The 23,822-nt window shown below is 49.5% G+C and overlaps 1 protein-coding gene across 2 annotated transcripts in view; it reads right to left on the bottom strand.

The window, feature by feature from the left end:
* Positions 1-23,822, bottom strand: part of SPATS1 (spermatogenesis associated serine rich 1) — a 544,035-nt gene that overhangs the window by 23,535 nt on the left and 496,678 nt on the right. For both annotated transcript variants that reach the window (XM_075341164.1, XM_075341165.1), the window contains one exon: positions 23,073-23,237. In XM_075341164.1, the coding sequence (XP_075197279.1) occupies positions 23,073-23,237 (165 nt within the window). The remainder of the gene's footprint in view (positions 1-23,072; positions 23,238-23,822) is intronic.

Below are 23,822 nucleotides of genomic sequence, written 5' to 3'. Positions count from 1 at the left end.
CCCCGCGTCCCTGCGCCCACCAGGCCCTGCACCCTTCCACACCATCACCGGGCCCCGGGATCACCAACCCCTACCCACGGAGGGGCAACACAACACCTGGCTGCTCCGCACCACCACTCCCGGGATCCCCATATTGAGCAGCGGTGGTGCTACAAATCACCACAACCGTGGGTGGCGTCACGGACAATCTCCCCAACAAATCCCCTTTTCACTCACGGGCGAGGAGTGCCGCTTGAGAAACCCCCGGGATCCGGCCCACCGCTCGAGCCACCACTGAGCAGCAGCAGCCGGACCTGAGCAGAGGGGTGAGCGCGGGGTTGCTCCCTCCTCCCCGCCCGCGACAACTTGGTGCTGTGAACAGGATCTTACCGCTCTGCCGTTGGGTAGAGGTGTGCCTTGTAACCGCCGGAGGTATCCGGCTGAAAATTTCCAGAAGTCGCCATCTTTGGCGCGAAAAGTTCCCGCTCGAGCGTCTTCTCGAGTAGCAGAGGCGCGAAGGCCAAAACTCCGCCCAATAGAGGAGTGGCCGGAAAGAAGCTAAGGGGGACGCGATGGCGGCTGGCGGGATGTAACCGCAGCTATAAAAGCAGGGACGCCAGGACTCTGCAGTCACTCCGTTCCTGGAAGAAGAAGTCGCTATGTGGATGCCGTCCCGAAACACCGTGGCCCCCGCGCCGGGAACCGCAGTGTGGGTGGAAATCCGGACCGCACAGCTCCACCTAAGGCTGCAGGTCAAGATGCAGCTCCTCTTGGAGGAGTGGGAGACCGACATGGCGGACGTTATAGCCACCGTGCGGAGACGCGAGGAGGAGGCGGAGGAAGGGAGGGTGAGTGACCCACGCCCCTATGTCCCCGAGGGCCGGTCGCTGCGGCTGAGGGACCCGGTCCAAGCCCTCTCCCTCCGCTGCCTTCTTCGCCACCCATCTCGGAGGCCGTGACCCCGCCACTAGGCCCGCTGCCACCGCAACCGGTAGCGATACCCAGCATGCCCGCCCCGGCGGGCCGACCTGTAGCCGGAGCCCGTAGCAAGTCGGAGGTGTTGCCGTGGAAGGCCCCGAAGTCTGCACCGGAGGCAGCCCCTGAGAAGTTCCCCGAGTCGGAGCCAATGACCCGCTCCGAGCCGAAGGCCAAGCCGCGGAAAGCCCCTGTGCCCATCCCCCACACCTCGGCTGAGGTAGCGCCGGGTTGTTGCTGCAAGGCAGCGCCCAAGACCAAGACACCGCGGGACACGCCGCCCAGATTCCTGACAGTGAGCAACGTCCAGGATTTCCCGCGGGGCCCGACCCGTGCGCCGGAGCTCGCAGCAGCGCCGTATTGGGACAGGGAGCCGGTACCGCTGGGCCTGGAGATCAGAGAGAGGGAGAGGAAGAAGGCCGAGCTGGTGGCCCGAGCTATCCGGGAAAAGGAGAACATCCGCCAGGCCACGTTCCGTGTCCGGGGTCGCTGTACGAGGGGCAGGTGAGGCGGTTTGATGTCCGCCGGGGCTACGGGTTTATCTATGAACCGGGCCTAAAGGCCGAAGTGTTTGTAGCCCGGCGGGATGTGAATGCCCACCTGCCTGAGGAGCATCCCGGCCGCAACCTAATGCCGGGAGACATTGTTCAGTACACCCGGCACTGCGGAGAGAGGGGGTGGTTTGCCCTAGATGTCAAGCTGAGGGGCAGCCAGGAGAGCAGAGTAAGCCCTGCACCCCCTCCCTCGGATGAAGCTGAAGGCCTGGAGTAGGGCAGCGGAGTACCGTTGTCCAGTCCCCGTTGGGACCACCTTTGAGTTTGTTTAAAAGTGTTGAAAAAGTTTGAAAAAGTTTGTTGAGAATGATAAGAAAAATGATGATTACCAAGTACTTCACCTGATTCTTTGTGATTGAACTGGCCGGAGCCGGCACCGTTGTCCCCGTGGGGACCGTTTAAAAATTGCTTTGCATGGGAACTATCCATGGACAAGCCCGTGAACTTGCAGGGCAACCACAAACGTTAGTGGCATGTAAATATGTTGTGTTACAGTACCGTTTTCCGCAGTTGCCGCCTCCGGAGAGGCAGGTTGGAGGGAGGGCCCTCAGCAGAGCAGGCTGGGGCCCAGCCACCAAAGGAACCGGTGGCTATCCTCTGGAGGGGAAGGACAGATCCCGCTCGGGTGACTTGTGCTGGACTGTGGGTCAAGGGCTGCTGCCTGGGCTTTAGGGGCAGCATCAGGGCCAGGTTGCTTGGGTGGGAGAGAGCGGAAACCGTACCCGTAAAACCGTTTAGTAACGTTTAAGAAATGTGCCTCCCGTTGTGGGATGATGTTATGTTTTACATGTTATTTTTATACCTTACAGAAAATAAAACCGGTGTTGGACGGGCAGCCCGCGGACGGTCTGCATTTTGCTAAGGGGGAATGTGACGCCCTGGGCAAGCCAGGGGTCACAGGTCATCACACCACCACACCCTACATCCCAGTTAGGAACACCAAGGCTACTAAAATCCTTGTTGCCTTCCTCCAGGGGCTGATGTTCACACCAGGGGGTGGGCCAGGCGGTTGGCTCCGCCCACCGAGGAGTACACAGCCCTGGAGGCAGGAGGAACCAGGCAGTCAGCTCAGGGAAGAGCTTGAGTCAAGTGAGAGGAAGCAGTGGAGTTAGAGAGAACGGTTAGGGAGGTGAAGGAGTAAACAACAGAGTTGAGTAAGGGAAGTGGAAGTGGAAGTAGTGGAGAAACAGAAGAAAAGAGAGTAAAAGTGACAGTAAGAAAGCCTGAAGTTGGTCCGTGGCTGTGTGCCTGGACAGTGTCAGCAAGGTCAGCAACAGCGGTGATTGTCTGGAGGGGGGCTGCTCGGAGGTTGCTGGAAGGACCGCGTATGGGTAGTGGCCCGGCGGTCTGGAGCAGTATACGAAGCACCAAGGCAGGGGCCTCTCGGACCCCGGCAAGGCTAGGAGTCGCCATAATTTGCCGAATCCGTCAGTGAAGGGGACGTCGATCCCCCAACAACCAAGTCCCGATTGAAGACAACAGTCCGACCATTAGTGAGGAACACCGCCACCACCAGGACACCAGCTCCTCAGGGCCAGCGTCTGCGGGCAAAGTAGGGCTCCTCCGGCCCATATCCAAGCCGAGGAGCGGGTTACCGGTGGGAACCCATCGCTATCAACTTAGAAACATCAGGTGCAGGTCAGAGGGACATCACCGTTACCTGCTGGGAGAGCAAGTGCAGCCGTCCGTGGGAACCGTCTTTCCAGCCGTGTGGTTTACCGTAAAACTGTGTCAACGTCTCAGGCTGAGTGAGTACCACAGTGCCGCAAGGCACAGTGCTTCCCCCCCGCGTCCCTGCGCCCACCAGGCCCTGCACCCTTCCACACCATCACCGGGCCCCGGGATCACCAACCCCTACCCACGGAGGGGCAACACAACACCTGGCTGCTCCGCATCACCACTCCCGGGATCCCCATATTGAGCAGCGGTGGTGCTACAAATCACCACAACCGTGGGTGGCGTCACAGACAATCTCCCCAACAAATCCCCTTTTCACTCACGGGCGAGGAGTGCCGCTCGAGAAACCCCCGGGATCTGGCCCACCGCTCGAGCCACCACTGAGCAGCAGCAGCCGGACCCGAGCAGAGGGGTGAGCGCGGGGCCGGCACCCTCCTCCCCGCCCGCGACAGAGGGATAGATAGATGGATAGATAGAGGGATAAAGAGATAGATAGAGGGATAGATAGATAGATAGATAGAGGGATAAAGAGATAGATAGATAGCTAGATAGATAGATAGAGGGATAGATAGATAGAGGGATAGATAGATAGATGGATAGATAGATAAATAGATAGATAAATAGAGGGATAGAGAGATAGATATGTGACGCCCTGGGCAAGCCAGGGGTCACAGGTCATCACACCACCACACCCTACACCCCAGTTAGGAACACCAAGGCTACCAAAATCCTTGTTGCCTTCCTCCAGGGGCTGATGTTCACACCAGGGGGTGGGCCAGGCGGTTGGCTCCACCCACCGAGGAGTTCACAGCCCTGGAGGCAGGAGGAACCAGGCAGTTGAAGCCAGACTAGAGTCTGAGGAGGAGTTCAGTTAGGGAAGTGAAGGAGTAAACAGTAGAGTCAGGGAGAGCTTGAGTGAAGTACAAGTTAGAGTTGAAAGTAGAAGTGAAGTAGTAGTGAAGCTAAAGAGAGAAGCTGAAGTGACAGTAGTAAAGCCTGAAGTTGGTCCGGCTGTGTGCCAGGACAGTGACAGCAAGGTCAGCAGATGGCGGTGACAGTCTGCAGGGGGACTGCTCGGAGGTTGCTGGAAGGACCGCGGACGGGTAGTGGCCCGGCGGTCTGGAGCAGTATACGAAAAACAGTCAGCACCAGGGCAGGGGCCTCTCGGATCCCGGCAAGGCTTGGAGTCGCCATAATTTGCCAAATCCGTCAGTGAAGGGGACGTCTGTCTCCAAACAACCAAGTCCCGATTGAAGGCAACAGTCCGACCGTTACGGAGAGACACCGCCACCGCCAGGGCACCAGTTTCTCAGGGCCAGCACCTGCGGGCAAAGTAGGGCTCCTCCGGCCCATATCCAAGCTGGGGAGCGGGTTACCGGTGGGAACCCATCGCTACCAATACAGAAACATTAGGTGCAGGACAGAGGGACATCACCGTCACCTACTGGGGAAAGCAAGTGCAGCCGTCCATGGGAACCGTCTTTCCAGCCGTGTGTTTTACCGAAAACTGTGTCAACGTCTCAGGCTGAGTGAGTACCACAGTGCCGCAAGGCACAGCGCTGCCCCCGCGTCCCTGCACCCCACCAAGCCCTGCATCACCCACCTCATCACTGGGCCCCGGGATCACCAACCCCTACCCACGGAGGGGCAACACAACAACTGGCTGCTCCATACCACCACTCCCGGGATCCCCATACAGAGCAGCGGTGGTGTCAACAAATCACCACAACCGTGGGTGGCGTCACGGACAATAACCAATCCCCACACCCAAAATCCCCTTTCACTCACGGGCGAGGAGCGCCGCTAGAGTCCCCGGGATCCGGCCCATCTCTCGAGCCACCGAGCAGCGACAGGCCGCAGCAGCCGCGGCAGCCGGACCCGAGCAGCAGTGGGAGAGCGCGGCGTCCCCTCCTCCGCCCGCGACAACTTGGCATCACGAACAGGATCTTACCGTTCTGCCATTGGGTAGAGGTGCGCCTTGCAACCACCCGAGGTATCCGGCTGAAAAATTTCAGAAGTCGCCATCTTTGGCGCGAAAAGTTCCCGCTCGAGCGTCTTCTTGAGTAGCAGAGGCGCGAAGGCCAAAACCTCGCCCCGATAGAGGAGGGGCCGGAAAGAAGCTAAGGGGGACGGAAACAAGATGTCTGCACCCGACGGAGCCGCTGGAGGAGCGGCGGTCGCAGCCGCAGTGGCACCCGTGGATGGGAATGGGCCTGCCCAGGTCCCGGCCGCGCTGGCGGGAGGTGCCGCGGCCCCCGCGCTCGCTCAGGTGATGCCGTTCTCCTTGCCCTATGCGCCCGGAGCTACCTGGCTACCGCAGTATGACGGGAAACCTTATGCTTTACAGGTCTTCCGGAAAAAGCTTAACCCGTTGGTAGAGCTGTACCCCCTGACCGATAAGCAACGTGCAGCGGTAGTGCTAGGCCAGTTAACTGAACCGGTGCGGCTGAGCAGGAGGCGGAGACCTGGGCCGAGGGGGACCGGCTCTCTGTAGCCACCATCTTTGAGAAGCTACAGACTGCCTTTGAGACCCGGACTGAAGCTGAGCTGAGGATGCAGTTTTACCAGTGCCGGCAACGGGCTGTGGATAGCATTCGGGACTATGCTTTACGTCTGCAAACCGCCCTCCGCACGCTAAAGCGGGTGAATCCTATCAATGAGGCGGACAGCAACAAGATGTTAGTAGAGCAATTTGTGCAGGGGATGAGATCCCCTGAGGATCGCAAGCAACTCCGGCTGTGGGCCCTGGAACACCCTGATGTGGACTTTGCTGTGTTAAAGGAACGGGCCATTAAAGCACTACAGCCCCCAGCTTCAGAAGTCCTGGAGCCAGCCCCGTGGCCCATTGAGACGGCCCCCGTTGTGGTGGCCCCTGCCCTACCAACCTCTCCAACGCCTGCAGCCCCAAGCAGCACTATGGAGGAACTGGCAGCCCAGGTCCGTCGCATGGACGGAGACCTCGCCAAGATTCTTGCTGCACTCCGACCTTTGACCAGATCTCAGCCTTCAGCACAGATACAGCTTGCCGACAGCCCTGAGGATGTCCCCTGGATGCAGCGGAGAAGTAATAGCAACCCGCGGAGCAGACCTCCAACCTGCTACAAGTGCCGTAAGCCTGGGCATTACATCCGACAGTGCCCGTTAAACGAGCAACCCCTGGGGCCCCGGGCCAATCCTCAGGAGTAGAACCCCGTGGCCCCCCGGACTGGCGGGACTGATATATCGGGGCCTGGCCCATCATCCCCGTGACTGTGGACGGCGTCCCGGTGATGGCTCTCTTGGACACTGGATCACAGGTAACCACCATACCATACACATTGTACCAGCGGTATTGGGGAATGGACGAGCTGGCACCCCCAGATACTAGTATAACACTAATTGCTGCCAATGGACTCCCATTGACCCAAGTGGGGTATAAACAGGTGGCTATGACAGTAGGGCAAGCTGAACTGCAACACCAGGGTATGATTGTGATCATGAATGAACCCAGTGATCATAACCCGAAGATAGTGCTAGGAACCAATGTGATGGAGCACTGTATGGGTGATGTGTTGGCCCTACTGCAACAGCTGGCCGCCACGGCGGCGGGGAGCCGACAGAGAGCTGTGCAGCGTGAGATCCGAGCCTTGATGTACCGCCAGCATGTAATCTCAACAGGAGGAGAGATTGGTGGAGTGAGAGTGATGGATGTTGCTCCGTTGATTGTGCCCCCTAGGAGTGAGATGATGATTTGGTGTAGGGCAGCAGTAGGGCCTCAGGGGCGTGACTACCCTGCCATGATGGAGCCCATACCCTCCGAGCACTGGCCCACTGTAATGGCCGCCCGAGGGGTGGTAGATGTGAAGAAGGGGAGAGTGCCCGTGAGGGTGCTGAACTGTGGGGAGGAAGAAGTCAGGCTTCCCCGGTATGCCACCATTGCCAAGCTGCTCACCCTGGATCCCCACACCATCCACGAAGCCAGTCCCTCAGTCTCTCCACCTAAAACCAGCACTTCCCCACCTCCAGGGGAGGTAAATGAGTGGCACCAACAGCTACACGTGGGCACTGATGATACCCCTACACATCATAAAGCAGGAGTATACAGGGTGGTGCGGGAGTATGAACAGGTGTTCAGTAAACATCCACTAGACTTTGGGCAGATCAAAGGGGTCCAACACCATATCCCCACCGGTGAACATCCCCCTATCAAAGAGAGGTACAGGCCTATTCCCCCTGCACATTACCAGTGTGCCAAAGATATGTTGAGGAATATGAAGGAGGCAGGGGTTATTCGGGACAGCTGTAGTCCCTGGGCCGCTCCATTGGTACTGGTCAAGAAGAAGGATGGTACCATGCAGATGTGTGTGGATTACCGGAAGATTAATCAGATAACCCATAAAGATGCCTACCCACTGCCCTGTATTGAAGAGTCTTTGGCCGCACTGAGAACTGCAAATTACTTCTCTACCCTTGACCTCACCAGTGGGTACTGGCAAGTGGCCGTGGCCCCGGAAGACCGGGAGAAAACCGCATTCACCACCCCGATGGGGCTATGCGAATTCAATAGTATGCCGTTCGGGCTGTGCAATGCCCCAGGAACCTTCCAACGGCTGATGGAGTGCTGTCTGGGACACCTAAACTTTGAGACCGATCTATTGTACTTGGATGATGTGATTGTTTATTCCCAGACGTATGAAGCCCATCTGGAGCACCTGGCCGAGGTATTCGCATCCCTTGCCAAATACGGGATGAAGTTGAAGCCCTCTAAGTGTCACCTGCTGAAGCCCAGAGTGCAGTACCTGGGGCACGTGGTAAGTGCAGAAGGTGTCGCCCCCGACCCTGAGAAGATCACTGCCATCCAGGGCTGGCCGAGACCAACCACCGTGAGGGAAGTAAGGCAGTTTCTGGGTCTGGTGGGGTACTACCGGCGCTTTATCAAAGGGTACACGAAGATGGCTGCCCCCATGCAAGATTTCCTCGTGGGACAGACCAAAGGTGGTAGACCCATCGGAGCCCCACTGGTGTGGGAAGAAAAGCATGAGGAATCCTTCTGCCAGCTGAAAGCGGCCTTGACCGGAGAAGAGGTCCTAGCGTATCCTGACTATGGCTGCCCGTTCATCCTCTACACAGACGCCAGCAATGTGGGACTAGGAGCAGTCCTGTCCCAGGTCCAGGATGGGAAGGAGAAAGTGATTGCTTATGCTAGCCGGAAGCTTCGGCCAACTGAAAGGAACCCTGAGAACTACAGCTCCTTCAAGCTCGAGCTCCTGGCATTGGTATGGGCTATCACAGAGAGGTTCCGCCACTACTTGGCTGCAGCAAAATTCACCGCTTTCACGGACAACAATCCGTTGACTCACCTGGACACGGCCAAGTTGGGCGCGTTGGAGCAGCGGTGGGTGGCCCGGCTAGCCAACTATGACTTCACCATCAAGTACCGTGCTGGTCGTGTCAACATTAATGCTGATGCACTCTCCCGAATGCCCCATTTGTCAGAGGAAGGGTGCGAGGATGATGACCTCGAGGAGAACGAGTTGCCTGCATTTCACCAGCCACCAACTGAGAAAGTACAGGTACACCAACAACGGGTGGATCTGGACCCACGGCCCAGTCAAGAGTGGCAGGAAGCTCAAAACCAGGCGCCGGCTGTCCGCCTCGTCAAGACCCTGGTGGAACAAGGTGCTGTTGGAATGGACCCTGCCGCCCCAGCTGAAGCCCAGCGCTTGTGGAAGGAACGGAATCGGCTGTATCTACATCAAGGGAAGCTGTACCGTGAGCTGATCAACCCGAAGACTCATGAGAAGATCTGCCAGTTGGTTATTCCCCAAGCTGATGTGGCTACCGTTTTGCGGGCATACCATGATGGTGCTGGACACTTCGGGTGGAAAAAGCTGGAGATGCTGTTGAGAGAGCGGTTCTACTGGAGTGGGATGCGGGAGTCGGTAGAAGCCTGGTGCCGAGAGTGTGGTCCTTGCATGCTGAGGAGGAAGGACGAGACCAGCCAGAGGGCGCCCCTACACCCAATCATCACACATCAGCCGCTGGAACTGGTCGCCCTAGACCATGTCAAGCTCACCCCCAGCCGAAGTGGGTACGCCTACGCGTTGACCATCGTCGACCACTATTCAAGATTCATGGTGGTTGTCCCCGTCAAGGACCTAACTGGTCGAACTGCCGCTCGAGCGTTCCAGGCTTATTTCTGCCGACCACATGGATATCCAGAAAAGGTGCTTACTGACCAAGGCCCGGCTTTTGAAGCGGAGGTGTTCCATGAGTTCTGCCAGTTGTACGGCTGTAAGAAGATCCGGACCACCCCTTACCATGCCCAGACCAACGGCATGTGTGAGAAGATGAACCACTTGGTCCTGGGACTCCTCAAGACGTTACCGCTGGAAGAGCGGAATCTGTGGCCGGAAAAGCTACCCGACTTGGTCGATATGTACAACAATATCCCGTCCAGTTCAACAAAGTGCACCCCAGCATATCTGATGAGGGCTCGCCCCGGCCGCCTGCCGGTGGACCTGGAAATGGGGTTGGAGGCCCCAGAAGCACTCCCTTCGACAGCTGAATGGGAAACTCGGCAGAGAGCACAATACCGGCAGATTCAAGAATATGTCGAGAAGAACTTGAGTCGGAGTCGGGAACTGCAGGAGCAGCGCTTTAATCAAAAGGCGTCTGCTGGCCCTTTTCAGCCCGGAGATGTCGTACTGAAGCGGAAGAGGAGAACCCACAAGCTGGATGATCAATGGGAACAGAACCCGTACGTCATACAGCCCACAGGATGGGAAGATGGGAAGGCCTACCAAATCAGTCGTGACCAAGGAGGCACTTTGGCCACAGTTTCCCGGGACCATCTGAAAAAGTGCCCACCAGCCCTAAGAGCGGCGGCAGAAGTACCGGTTCCCCTACCAGCGGATAAGGCGAAAGAGGTGATCCACACTGCGATGGGAGACTTCCCAGCAGACTGGCCTACACAGAACGGCGCGGTGATTCTTCCAGTGATACTGTTCCCACAACCTGTGGATGAAGAAGTGGTGGAAGCGGTCAACCGTGAGCCAGAACCATTGCCAGTGCCCAGGGATGAATCTGTGCCCAGCTCCCTTATGCCTCCGCCTGCCCCACATGATAGCCGGGAGGAGGAACCGATTGTTCCCTCTGCCCCACTGCCTAGTCACACTGACACCAGACCCCGGAGGTCCACCCGTCCCAACCTAGGTAGGCCCCCACTTAGGTACAGGGAAACCGTTCTTTAAAGGGGGAGGAGAAAGAGAACAGGTGTGTTAAGTGTGTTTGTTTGAAAAAGTTTGCAAATGAAATTGATCAACTGATGGAGTAATCTGATTGTCTAACTGTGATTGAGAGAAAACCGGCCGTTGCCAGCACCGTTGTCCCCGTGGGGACCGTTTAAAAAGTTATGCATGGAGGACTTTCCATGGACAAGCCCGTGAACTTGCAGGGCAACCACAGACGTTAGTGGCTTGTAAATAAGTTGTTTTACCGTTACCATTTCCGCAGTTGCCGCCTCCGGAGAGGCAGGTTGGAGGGAGGGCCCTCAGAAGAGCAGGCTGGGGCCCAGACACCACAGGAACCGGTGGCTACCCTCTGGAGGGGAAGGACAGATCCCGCTCGGGTGACTTGTGCTGGACTTGGGTCAAGGGGTGCTGCCTGGGTTTTAGGGGCAGCATCAGGGCCAGGTTGCTTGGGTGGGAGAGAGCGGAAACCGTAACCGTAAACCGTTTTGCAACGTTTAAGAAATGTGCCTCCCGTTGTGGGATGATGTTATAATTTACATGTTACCGTTTACCTTTTTATACTTTTACAGAAAATAGAAAGAGAGATTTCCAGCGCCAGGAATAGGTTAAAAAATCCTTTTTTATTGAAAATAAGGCAGTAAAAATCCAGCAGATACCATGATAGATGTCAGAAAGATGGCAGAACAACGCGTTTCGACGCTTCAGGTCTTAGTCATGTTCTGACTTAAAGTATAACGAACTCCCTTATATCGGATCCCTGCTCCACTGATTAAATTCACATGTGTGGTTTCACTAGAGGCAACTCCTCAAGTAGTAATTACAAGGGATCCGAGAAAATGGAGATATACAATGGCAAATTCGTATATGTAAATATACATGAAGTAATATGGTATAATGCAAAGATACACAAATACAAAAAATATACAAAAAATATATATACATATAAAATAACATACACATTAAAAGAATTTTATGGACCGGTTTCCCTTGTTGTTTAATATAAGTATAAGTATAATATATAGTGATCCAACAAGACACTCAGCACATGACAACATAAATATGATTGTACAGATCAAAAAGGAATGAGAGATCCTTTGTTAAACAAAAATCTAATCTATATCCACTAACATATGACTTTCCACATATATGTAGCATATGCTGGCCTTTCAATAGTGCATTAAATTCGGTAGGAGATATTTGTTACACACCAATCCAACCTTCCACTATTATTAAAACAAGTAATATTCCAACAATATTTTTGGTTGCAAACATATAGCAAAAAAGTAGAGAACCGCATAATATGAACTAGGGTGCAGACCATATTAATCCCATTAGATATAATACCAATATAATAGAAAGGAGTAGGGAAATACAGGAGCCGATTATATTTAATAGTGTAATATCAGATCCTGACGATTATTTAAACCCTCCGGGTATCTAGTGTTGAGGGTGACAATCCAGAAGGATTCCCTGTTTAATAATTTCCTTCTGTGATCTCCACCCCTAATCGGTCTGGGTATCTGTTCTACACCCTTAAATTGAAAACCGCTAACATCACCCTGATGCACCAAGGCAAAATGTTTGGAAACCGCTGATATAGCAATTGCGTTCTGTTTAAAGACGTCAGAAAGATGTCTTCTGATTCTGACTTTCAAAGGGCCCGTCGTGCAGCCTGTATATTGAATATTACAGATCTTACATGTTATTAAATATATAACAAAGGTCGTATTACAATTGATTAGAGTATTTATGTGGAATGTTTTTTGGTTTGAAGTAGACTGGAAGGTTTTTCCTTTTTGTGCAAAACCGCACGCTTTGCATTTGTTCGCACCACATTTATAAAAACCTTTCAGAGTAATCCAAGAGGATCTCTCTCTATGGTCAACCTCACTCAAAAAGAGACTCGGAGAAAGAATGGTACCAAGTGTAGGGGCTCGTTTAGCAACACATTTAATATTATTTTTAGTTACTTGTTTTAAAATTGAGTCCTCACCGAGAATAGGTAGATATTTATTCACTATTTTTGTAATTAAGTCATATTGTTTGCTATAATTAGTCGAAAAAATAATATTATTGCTTTGTTTCAATTTGTTTCTATATTTTCCTTTCCTTGGATTTTTATTTAATAAATCTGATCTATCTATTTGTGCCACTATAGATTTGGCTCGTTTGAGAACCCAGTCAGGGTACCCTCTGTCTGCGAGTCTGTCACATGTCAAAGTCTCTTCCTTAAAATAGTCACTAGGTTGGGAATAATTTCGTTTCATTCTAATTAACTCTCCCACAGGAATATTGTGTTTAGTCCGTAGGTGATGGCATGAGTCTGCTGTAAGAATAGAATTAGTAGCAGTAGATTTACGGTATGGTTTGATGATAACCCTATTCGTATTTTCAGAGCATAAAGTAATGTCCAAGAAGTTCATAGTTGTCTCATGATAAGATGATCTGAATCTTAAATTAAAATCATTATCGTTAATATAGATAAGAAAGTCTTGTATAGTATCAATTGGACCCGACCAAATCATAAGCAGATCGTCCAGATACCTGCCATACCATTGCAGATATCCGGAGAACCTATTCTGTTCGGCATATAAAAAATCCTCCTCCCATCTCGCCATCACAATATTTGCAAGCGAGGGGGAGAAGCGGGCCCCCATGCTAACTCCTCTACACTGTAAGTAAAACTTTCTATCAAACGAAAAATAGTTGTGGTTCAAAAGAAAATCAATTGAGGAAACTATGAAGTCCTTGAGACAGGTATCATAATCACTGAATCTATCCAAATGCTGAGATAAACAACGTAATGCGACATTATGAGGTATGGATGGATAAAGGGATATCACATCACATGATAGCCATAAAAATTGATTTTTCCACTCGTATCCATCCAATGCTCTGACAACCTCTTTTGTATCCCTAATGTAACCTGGTAAATCAGGTATCAAAGGTTGGAGAAATTGGTCTATCCAACCCCCCAAATTTTCACCCAAAGATCCTATACCCGAAACAATTGGCCGTAGTGGGGGGGGGGGAAGATTTTTGTGGATCTTTGGGAGACAGTGGTAGATTGGAACAACAGGGTTCTTGTTAAATAGAAAATCTTTTGTTTTGTCACTAATGGCACCAGTACAATTACCTTCCTCCAAGTTTTTTAATAATAGATTATTATAATGTCTAGTTGGATCACCGTTCAATTCAATATATGTATCTGGATCCTGTAGATCCTGTAATACTAACTTTTTATATAGACCTGAATTTAGTAAGACAATGGCCCCCCCTTTATCTGCCTCCCTTATTATAATATCTGAATTAGGGGTGCTTCACACACAGCGAGCTCGCTGCCGAGATCGCTGCTGAGTCACGCTTTTTGTGACGCAGCAGTGACCTCATTAGCGATCTCGCTGTGTGTGACACTGAGCAGCGATCTGGCCCCTGCTGCGAGATCGCTGCTCGTTACACACAGCCCTGGTTCGTTTTCTTCAAAGCCGCTCTCCTGCTGTGACACACAGATCGCTGTGTGTGACAGCGAGAGAGCGACAAATGAAGCGAGCAGGGAGCAGGAGCCGGCGTCTGACAGCTGAGGTAAGCTGTATCCAAGATAAACATCGGGTAACCAAGGTGGTTACCCGATATTTACCTTAGTTACCAGCCTCTGCAGCTCTCACGCTGCCTGTGCTGCCGGCTCCTGCTCTCTGCACATGTAGCTGCTGTACACATCGGGTTAATTAACCCGATGTGTACAGCAGCTAGGAGAGCAAGGAGCCAGCGCTAAGCAGTGTGCGCGGCTCCCTGCTCTCTGCACATGTAGCTGCATTACACATCGGGTTAATTAACCCGATGTGTACTGTAGCTATGGTAGGAGAGCAAGGAGCCAGCGCTCAGTGTGCGCGGCTCCCTGCTCCCTGCACACACAGCTGTGCGCTGGTAACTAATGTAAACATCGGGTAACCATACCCGATGTTTACCTTAGTTACCAGTCTCCGCAGCTTCCAGACGGCAGCTCCGTGCAAGCGCAGCGTCGCTTGCACGTCGCTGCTGGCTGGGGGCTGTTTACTGGTCGCTGGTGAGATCTGCCTGTTTGACAGCTCACCAGCGACCATGTAGCGATGCAGCAGCGATCCTGACCAGGTCAGATCGCTGGTCGGATCGCTGCTGCATCGCTAAGTGTGAAGGTACCCTTAGTCCCCAATTCTTTAAGAGCCAATCTTTCCCGGTGGCTCAGATTGTCTCTAGGGGGTAACATTGTCTCACCTAACTCAATAAGATCTTTAACAATAAGTTCCTGAAATAAATCCAGGATTTGAGGCCGAGATTGAAGGGGTTAATAATCCTTGTTTGAAAGTAAAGGTTGTATATTAGTGACAGTTCTATCCAACAATACATCAGTCTCAGCAGAAAGAAGCCGTAAAGTCATTAAACTTTTTTGTTCACAAAACGACAGTAAGGGAATATCAATACTATTATCAATAATCTGTAGACTGTGAGCCCTCGCGGGCAGGGTCCTCTCTCCTCCTGTAGACTGTGAGCCCTCGCGGGCAGGGTCCTCTCTCCTCCTATACCAGTCTGTCTTGTACTGTTAATGATTGTTGTACGTATACCCTCTTTCACTTGTAAAGCGCCATGGAATAAATGGCGCTATAATAATAAATAATAATAATAATAATAACAGCATCATTATTAGTATCCTGTGGAGGAATGGGTTTGTTAGCATCAAAAAAATGACATTTTAACGTGATATTACGGGCAAATTTGTTCAAGTCCAAAATAGTCTGGAAAATGTCAAAGTTGGTGTTGGGAGCAAATCCCAATCCCCTACTAAGTAGGGAGATCTGTTCTTCAGACAAGATGTAACTGGACAAGTTCCAAACAGGAATATTTAGTGTTTCTGATGCTGGTAGCAGTACAAAGGAGTGTTGTTTCAGATGTTTCCTCCCCGCTCGTCTTGTCCGTTTTTTGACTTGTTTTTTAAAAAAGGTTGTGTTGGATTTCTTGTTTTATTTTGTTTGGAACGAGTGATTATGCCAGTTGAATCAAATGAGGAATTAGAGAGATCCGTTGCCCCATCTGATGTAGAGGGGAGAGACATGTCACCTGCAGAATCTGTGCAATCAAAGTCCACTCTATTATAACTGGAGTGACGTCTCCTTCTAATAATGGATCTGGGTTTGTAATTCCAGGTATAAACTTCATTTTTGGCATAATCACTGGAGTCTCTCAGAAATTTCTTCTTTTTAATCTCCATTATATTATGTTCTAATTTGGATAATTTGGAATGTATTTTATCATAGGAGATTTTCAAATTTTCCACATTATTAAATTTTTTGAGTGAGTCCTTAATATTAGAGATATTAGATTTGATCTGTAAAAGTTCCAATTCCTCCTGTTGTACAATGAGATTCATTAATTTAACAGAACAGTCACTCAATATAGTGTTCCAATTATTGGTGAACTCTGAATTGTACTGACTGGTAGGAAATTTTCTTATACGTAAACCCCTAGGAATCATACCTTTGTCGATGTAATTCCTTAAGGAGGTTGAGTCCCACCAAGTCTTGAGTTCTTTAACCATGTTTCTTTCAAGATCCAACATGAAACCTTGTAGTGAGTCCTGTTCAGAGGTGGAGGAGGTTTCAGATGCTTTAAAAATTAGTGCCACTTTAGAGAGTCTGTTGGAAGAATCCTCTTTATCCATAGGGAAATCCGGATATCTGCAATGGTATGGCAGGTATCTGGACGATCTGCTTATGATTTGGTCGGGTCCAATTGATACTATACAAGACTTTCTTATCTATATTAACGATAATGATTTTAATTTAAGATTCACATCATCTTATCATGAGACAACTATGAACTTCTTGGACATTACTTTATGCACTGAAAATACGAATAGGGTTATCATCAAACCATACCGTAAATCTACTGCTACTAATTCTATTCTTACAGCAGACTCATGCCATCACCTACAGACTAACACAATATTCCTGTGGGAGAGTTAATTAGAATGAAACGAAATTATTCCCAACCTAGTGACTATTTTAAGGAAGAGACTTTGACATGTGACAGACTCGCAGACAGAGGGTACCCTGACTGGGTTCTCAAACGAGCCAAATCTATAGTGGCACAAATAGATAGATCAGATTTATTAAATAAAAATCCAAGGAAAGGAAAATATAGAAACAAATTGAAACAAAGCAATAATATTGTTTTTTCGACAAATTATAGCAAACAATATGACTTAATTACAAAAATAGTGAATAAATATCTACCTATTCTCGGTGAGGACCCAATTTTAAAACAAGTAACTAAAAATAATATTAAATGTGTTGCTAAACGAGCCCCTACCCTTGGTACCATTCTTTCCCCGAGTCTCTTTTAGAGTGAGGTTGACCATAGAGAGAGATCCTCTTGGATTACTCTGAAAGGTTTTTATAAATGTGGTGCGAACAAATGTAAAGCGTGCGGTTTTGCACAAAAAGGAAAAACCTTCCAGTCTACTTCAAACCAAAAAACATTCCACATAAATACTCTAATCAATTGTAATACGACCTTTGTTATATATTTAATAACATGTAAGATCTGTAATATTCAATATACAGGCTGCACGACGGGCCCTTTGAAAGTTAGAATCAGAAGACATCTTTCTGACGTCTTTAAACAGAACGCAATTGCTATATCAGCGGTTTCCAAACATTTTGCCTTGGTGCATCAGGGTGATGTTAGCGGTTTTCAATTTAAGGGTGTAGAACAAATACCCAGACCGATTAGGGGTGGAGATCACAGAAGGAAATTATTAAATAGGGAATCCTTCTGGATTTTCACCCTCAACACTAGATATCCGGAGGGTTTAAATAATCATCAGGATCTGATATTACACTATTAAATATAATCGGCTCCTGTATTTCCCTACTCCTTTCTATTATATTCGTATTATATCTAATGGGATTAATATGGTCTGCACCCTAGTTCATATTATGCGGTTCTCTACTTTTTTGCTATATGTTTGCAACCAAAAATATTGTTGGAATATTACTTGTTTTAATAATAGTGGAAGGTTGGATTGGTGTGTAACAAATATCTCCTACCGAATTTAATGCACTATTGAAAGGCCAGCATATGCTACATATATGTGGAAAGTCATATGTTAATGGATATAGATTAGATTTTGTTTAACAAAGGATCTCTCATTCCTTTTTGATCTGTACAATCATATTTATGTTGTCATGTGCTGAGTGTCTTGTTGGATCACTATATATTATACTTATACTTATATTAAACAACAAGGGAAACCGGTCCATAAAATTCTTTTAATGTGTATGTTATTTTATATGTATATATATTTTTTGTATATTTTTTGTATTTGTGTATCTTTGCATTATACCATATTACTTCATGTATATTTACATATACGAATTTGCCATTGTATATCTCCATTTTCTCGGATCCCTTGTAATTACTACTTGAGGAGTTGCCTCTAGTGAAACCACACATGTGAATTTAATCAGTGGAGCAGGGATCCGATATAAGGGAGTTGGTTATACTTTAAGTCAGAACATGACTAAGACCTGAAGCGTCGAAACGCGTTGTTCTGCCATCTTTCTGACATCTATCATGGTATCTGCTGGATTTTTACTGCCTTATTTTCAATAAAAAAGGATTTTTTAACCTATTCCTGGCGCTGGAAATCTCTCTTTCTACTTCTAATCTGGATGGTTGCCGAGCCTTATTCCGTGCGCAGGACTCCTGATTATAACCAGCAGGTCAGTCCCTGGTGAGCTCCCTTACCTTTTTGGATTTACAGAAAATAAAACCGGTGTTGGGCGGGCAGCCCGCGGACAATCTGCATTTTGCTAAGGGGGAATGTGACGCCCTGGGCAAGCCAGGGGTCACAGGTCATCACACCACCACACCCTACACCCCAGTTAGGAACACCAAGGCTACCAATATCCTTGTTGTTTTCCTCCAGACGCTGATGTTCACACCAGGGGGTGGGCCAGGCGGTTGGCTCCGCCCACCGAGGAGTTCACAGCCCTGGAGGCGGGAGGAACCAGGCAGTTGAAGCCAGACTAGAGTCTGAGGAGGAGTTCAGTTAGGGAAGTGAAGGAGTAAACAGTAGAGTCAGGGAGAGCTCGAGTGAAGTTCAAGTTAGAGTTGAAAGTAGAAGTGAAGTAGTAGTGAAGCTAAAGAGAGAAGCTGAAGTGACAGTAGTAAAGCCTGAAGTTGGTCCGGCTGTGTGCCAGGACAGTGACAGCAAGGTCAGCAGACGGCGGTGACAGTCTGCAGGGGGACTGCTCGGAGGTTGCTGGAAGGACCGCGGACGGGTAGTGGCCCGGCGGTCTGGAGCAGTATACGAAGAACAGTCAGCACCAGGGCAGGGGCCTCTCGGATCCCGGCAAGGCTTGGAGTCGCCATAATTTGCAAAATCCGTCAGTGAAGGGGACGTCTGTCTCCAAACAACCAAGTCCCGATTGAAGGCAACAGTCCGACCGTTACGGAGAGACACCGCCACCGCCAGGGCACCAGTTTCTCAGGGCCAGCGCCTGCGGACAAAGTAGGGCTCCTCCGGCCCATATCCAAGCCGGGGAGCGGGTTACCGGTGGGAACCCATCGCTACCAATACAGAAACATTAGGTGCAGGACAGAGGGACATCACCGTCACCTACTGGGGAAAGCAAGTGCAGCCGTCCGTGGGAACCGTCTTTCCAGCCGTGTGTTTTACCGAAAACTGTGTCAACGTCTCAGGCTGAGTGAGTACCACACTGCCGCAAGGCACAGCGCTGCCCCCGCGTCCCTGCACCCCACCAAGCCCTGCATCACCCACCTCATCACTGGGCCCCGGGATCACCAACCCCTACCCACGGAGGGGCAACACAACAACTGGCTGCTCCATACCACCACTCCCGGGATCCCCATACAGAGCAGCGGTGGTGTCAACAAATCACCACAACCGTGGGTGGCGTCACGGACAATAACCAATCTCCACACCCAAAATCCCCTTTCACTCACGGGCGAGGAGCGCCGCTAGAGTCCCCGGGATCTGGCCCATCGCTCGAGCCACCGAGCAGCGGCAGGCCGCAGCAGCCGGACCCGAGCAGCAGTGGGAGAGCGCGACGTCCCCTCCTCCGCCCGCGACAGATAGATAGATAGATGGATAGATAGAGGGATAAAGAGATAGATAGAGGGATAAAGAGATAGATAGATAGAGGGATAGATAGATAGATAGAGAGAGAGATAGAGAGATAGATAGATGGATAGATAGAGGGATAAAGAGATAGATAGATAGATAAATAGATAGATAGATAGATAGATAGATAGATAGAAGGATAGAGAGAGGGATAAAGAGATACATAGAGAGATAGAGGGATAGATAGATGGATAGATAGAGGGATAAAGAGATAGATAGATAAATAGATAGATAGAGCGGGCGGAGGAGGGGACGCTGCGCTCTCCCACTGCTCGGGTCCGGCTGCCGCTGCTGCTGCGGCCTCTGCTGCTCGGTGGCTCGAGTGATGGGCCAGATCCCGGGGACTCGAGCAGCGCTCCTCGCCCGTGAGTGAAAAGGGGATTGGTTTTGGGGATTTATTGTCCGTGATGCCACCCACGGTTGTGGTGATTGTGTGGACACCACCGCTGCTCTGTATGGGGATCCCGGGAGCGGTGACAGGGAGCAGCTTTGTTGTTATTTCTCCCCTCCGTGGGTAGGGGGTTGGTTATCCCGGGGCCCCGTGATGGGGTAGGGGTGGATGGCAGGCCGGGTGCGGGGCTTGCTGAGGTGCAGGGTCGCAGGGGCAGCGCTGTGCCTCACGGCACGGTGGTACTCACTCAGCCTGAGACGTTGACACAGTTCTCGGTAAAACACACGGCTGGAAAGACGGTTCCCACGGACGGCTGCTGTTGCTTTTCCCCGGTAGTTAACGGTGACTGTCTCTTTCCCTGCACCTGAGTTCAATGTTGGTAGCGATGGATTCCCACCTGTAACCCGCTCCCCGACTTGGATATGGGCCGGAGGAGCCCCTCTTTGCCCGCAGGCGCTGGCCCTGAGAAACTGGTGCCTTGGCGGTGGCGGTGTTTCTTTCATACGGTTGGACTGTTGCCTTCAATCGGGACTTAGTTGTTTGGAGACCCGGAGGTCCCCTTCACTGACGGATTTGGCAAATTCACGGCGACTCCTAGCCTTGCCGGGATCCGAAAGGCCCCTGCCAATGGTGCTGGCTTCTCTTTGTATACCGGTCCGGTACCGCCGGGCAACCTCCGATCAGCCTCCACTGCAGACGGTCACCGCCGTCTGCTAACCTTGCTGTCTCAGTCCGGGGCACACACCCGGACGAACTTCAGGCTTTCACACTGTCACTTTCTCCTTCACTTTAACTCCTCTCACTTGCTCCTCTACCACTTCCCTCTAACTTCAACTTCAGCTCTCACTAATCTGCCTGGTTTTCCCGCCTCCAGGGCTGTGAACTCCTTGGTGGGCGGAGCCAACCGCCTGGCCCACCCCCTGGTGTGGACATCAGCCCCTGGAGGAAGGCAACAAGGGTTTCTGGTTTAGCTTTGGTGTACCTATCCGGGGTGTAGGGTGTGGTGGTGTCATTACCTGTGACCCCTGGCTTGCCCAGGGCATCACAAATAGATAGATAGATAGATAGAGGAATAGATTGATAGAGGGATAGATAGATATTTAGATAGATAGAGGGATAAAGAGATAGATAGATAGATAGATAGATAGATAGATAGATAGATAGATAGATGATAGATAGATAGATAGAGGGATAGATAGATAGAGGGATAGATAGATAGATGGATAGATAGATAAATAGATAGATAAATAGATAGAGGGATAGAGAGATAGAGAGATAGAGGGATAGAGAGATAGATAGATAGATAGATAGATAGATGGATGGATAGATAGATAGATAGATAGATAGATAGATAGATAGATAGATAGATAGATAGATAGATAGATAGATAGATAGATAGATAGATAGATAGATAGATAGATAGATAGATAGATAGATAGAGTTGAACTGTTTGGCCATAATGACCATCATTACGTTTGGAGGAAAACAGGAGAAACAAGAACATCATCCAAATAATGAAGCAACATCTCAAGACATCAGCCAGGAACTTAAAGCTTGGGCAGAAATGGGTCTTCCAAATGGACAATGACCAGAAGCAAATTACTAACCCAGTACGTGTACAGTTAAAAAACCCACACACTGGGAAAAATAGTTTATTTGAACAAACACTCCTTCGTTCACAAATGTATTAATTTAAAAAAAAATCCTCTAAGTTCCAACAAAATCCAATGGTGAATAAAGACTCCCTCATTCATCAATTTATTAAATAAAAAAAAACACTCAAAGTTCCGACTTTATTTAATGGTGTAACGTCCCATGAAATCCATTGCATCCTATGGAGCCTCGTTCTGAGAACATTCTCAGAACGAGGCTCGATAGGTCACTTGCGGTCAGCAGCAGGCCTGAAATTTCTCATGATTGTGAGAAATTCCATGCCTGCTGCTGACCATGAGTGAACTATGGAGCCTCATTCTCATAATATAATGGGAGGACTTGTGATATGGTGGTAGGACGCGATCTACACACGACCATGACTCCTGCCTTATCCCAGGACTTTGCTCGGTGAGTCATTTTCCTAATAAGTTTAGTACATATACTCTTTAAACTTTGTGTACTTAAAAGCACTTTATCTTTAATATGCCCTATATGTGAAAATTGGATTTGTCGCTGATATGCTATAATGTAATTACGTCATATGTGTTTACACACACTGAATGGATTATAAGGAAATTGCGTGTGATTTTTGGAAATTTTAATGTAAGTTATGTATTAATTGATTACTACATTTATGTGCACTTCATGGTTGTATTCATCTCACGGTTCCGCTGTGCGGAGCATGTTTCATTTGGGATGCTATTGTCACAACTCCGCTATGCAGAGCATTTTGCATTTGAAAATCCTCTGCTATGTGTCGTGCACTTGCTGTCAGGTCGTCTTTCAGCACTAGGGTCCACGCTGGTTTTGGGAGGTGCCTTCACAGATGCACCTCGTTCCTGGTGATTGCTCTGTTTCTTTACTGGGTTTGCTCTGTCTGAACCTCGCCAGTCGTACTTCCTTGTTTGCTCAGTGTGCTCTTGGCTCCTGTCTGGTGTAACTGTTGTGATTTTGGCTTCTAACCTTGGACCACGTCTCTGTCTGCTCCCTGAATCTTATATGTTACCTCCCGGCTACTGACCTCGGACCTCCTCCTGACCACATCTCTGTCTGCTCCCTGAATCTTATATGTTACCTCCTGGCTTCTGACCTCAGAACTCTTCCTGACCATGTCTCTGTCTGCTCCCTGAACCTTATATGTTACCTCCCGACTTCTGACTTCAGACCTCTTCCTGACCATATCTCTGTTTGCTCCCTGAATCTTATATGTTACCTCCTGGCTTATGATCCCGGCTTGTCTGACTACCCTTCTGTTGATACTGCTTGTAGTGTCTAGCATCACAATTCACTTACTTGGGAAGGGTTCTATCATAGGACCAAAACGTCGCCACATGGGCTAATAAAGTCCACATTTTTTCGTCCATTATTGAGGTTATGACCTTTTTTTTACCTCCATATCAATGGTCGACTATTTACAGAAATATACTGACCTTTCTTCCTTCTTCCAGTGTTCATTGGTAGCATGTGAAAATGGGAGCCCACCTGGCTGCTCTTGTGAACACCACCTATTATGCATCGCTTCCCAACATGGTAAGTAGTGGGACATCCAAAGTTAGGATAAAAGCTCCATTCAGTTTCAGTTTTCAGGCTACTTCCTGCAACAAAAGCCAATGATATTTTTTGGATTGTATTTTACTTTGTTCTAGGCTTAAATTATCTTTTTTTTCAACAAATGTATCATAAATCAATAGTAAAAACAAAAATAGGAGAAACTTTGTAATATATGGTATCTGCTTCTTTTTCCACTTATGAGCCATTTCATCACCTTACTAAGCCTTTTAAACTCCCCATTCGCTCCGAAATGAAAAAAAAAGGTTCAGATCCTTCATGATTAAAGCAAGAAGGACAGTGAAGTGATGTGTTACACCAGATTAGCTGATAGTGCTGAAGTTAGTTTGTGATTTAGTTTGCTCCAGACTGAATTCACAGCTGCACAGCTCAGTACTGTGGTAAAATCTTCTCCATACTGTGGCTTATTGGAATATGTTTGGTGCAACAACTCCATTCCTGTCTATGAGTGTTTAGTTGCTAGATTTGTGTGCTGTTAATAAAGCTAGTAAAAGAAAGAAAGAAAGGAGGCCACAGGAGGAGCATGTGACTGTATTCTGTTTCCTTCCTTCCTGTGCTCTATATGAGAGGATGCTTGCTGCAGAAGCTCCAGATAGAGACACACAGAGATG

This window comes from Anomaloglossus baeobatrachus, chromosome 3 (genome assembly GCF_048569485.1).
Source record: "Anomaloglossus baeobatrachus isolate aAnoBae1 chromosome 3, aAnoBae1.hap1, whole genome shotgun sequence".
NCBI lineage: Eukaryota > Metazoa > Chordata > Amphibia > Anura > Aromobatidae > Anomaloglossus > Anomaloglossus baeobatrachus.
This window is presented reverse-complemented; position numbering and strand designations above follow the sequence as displayed.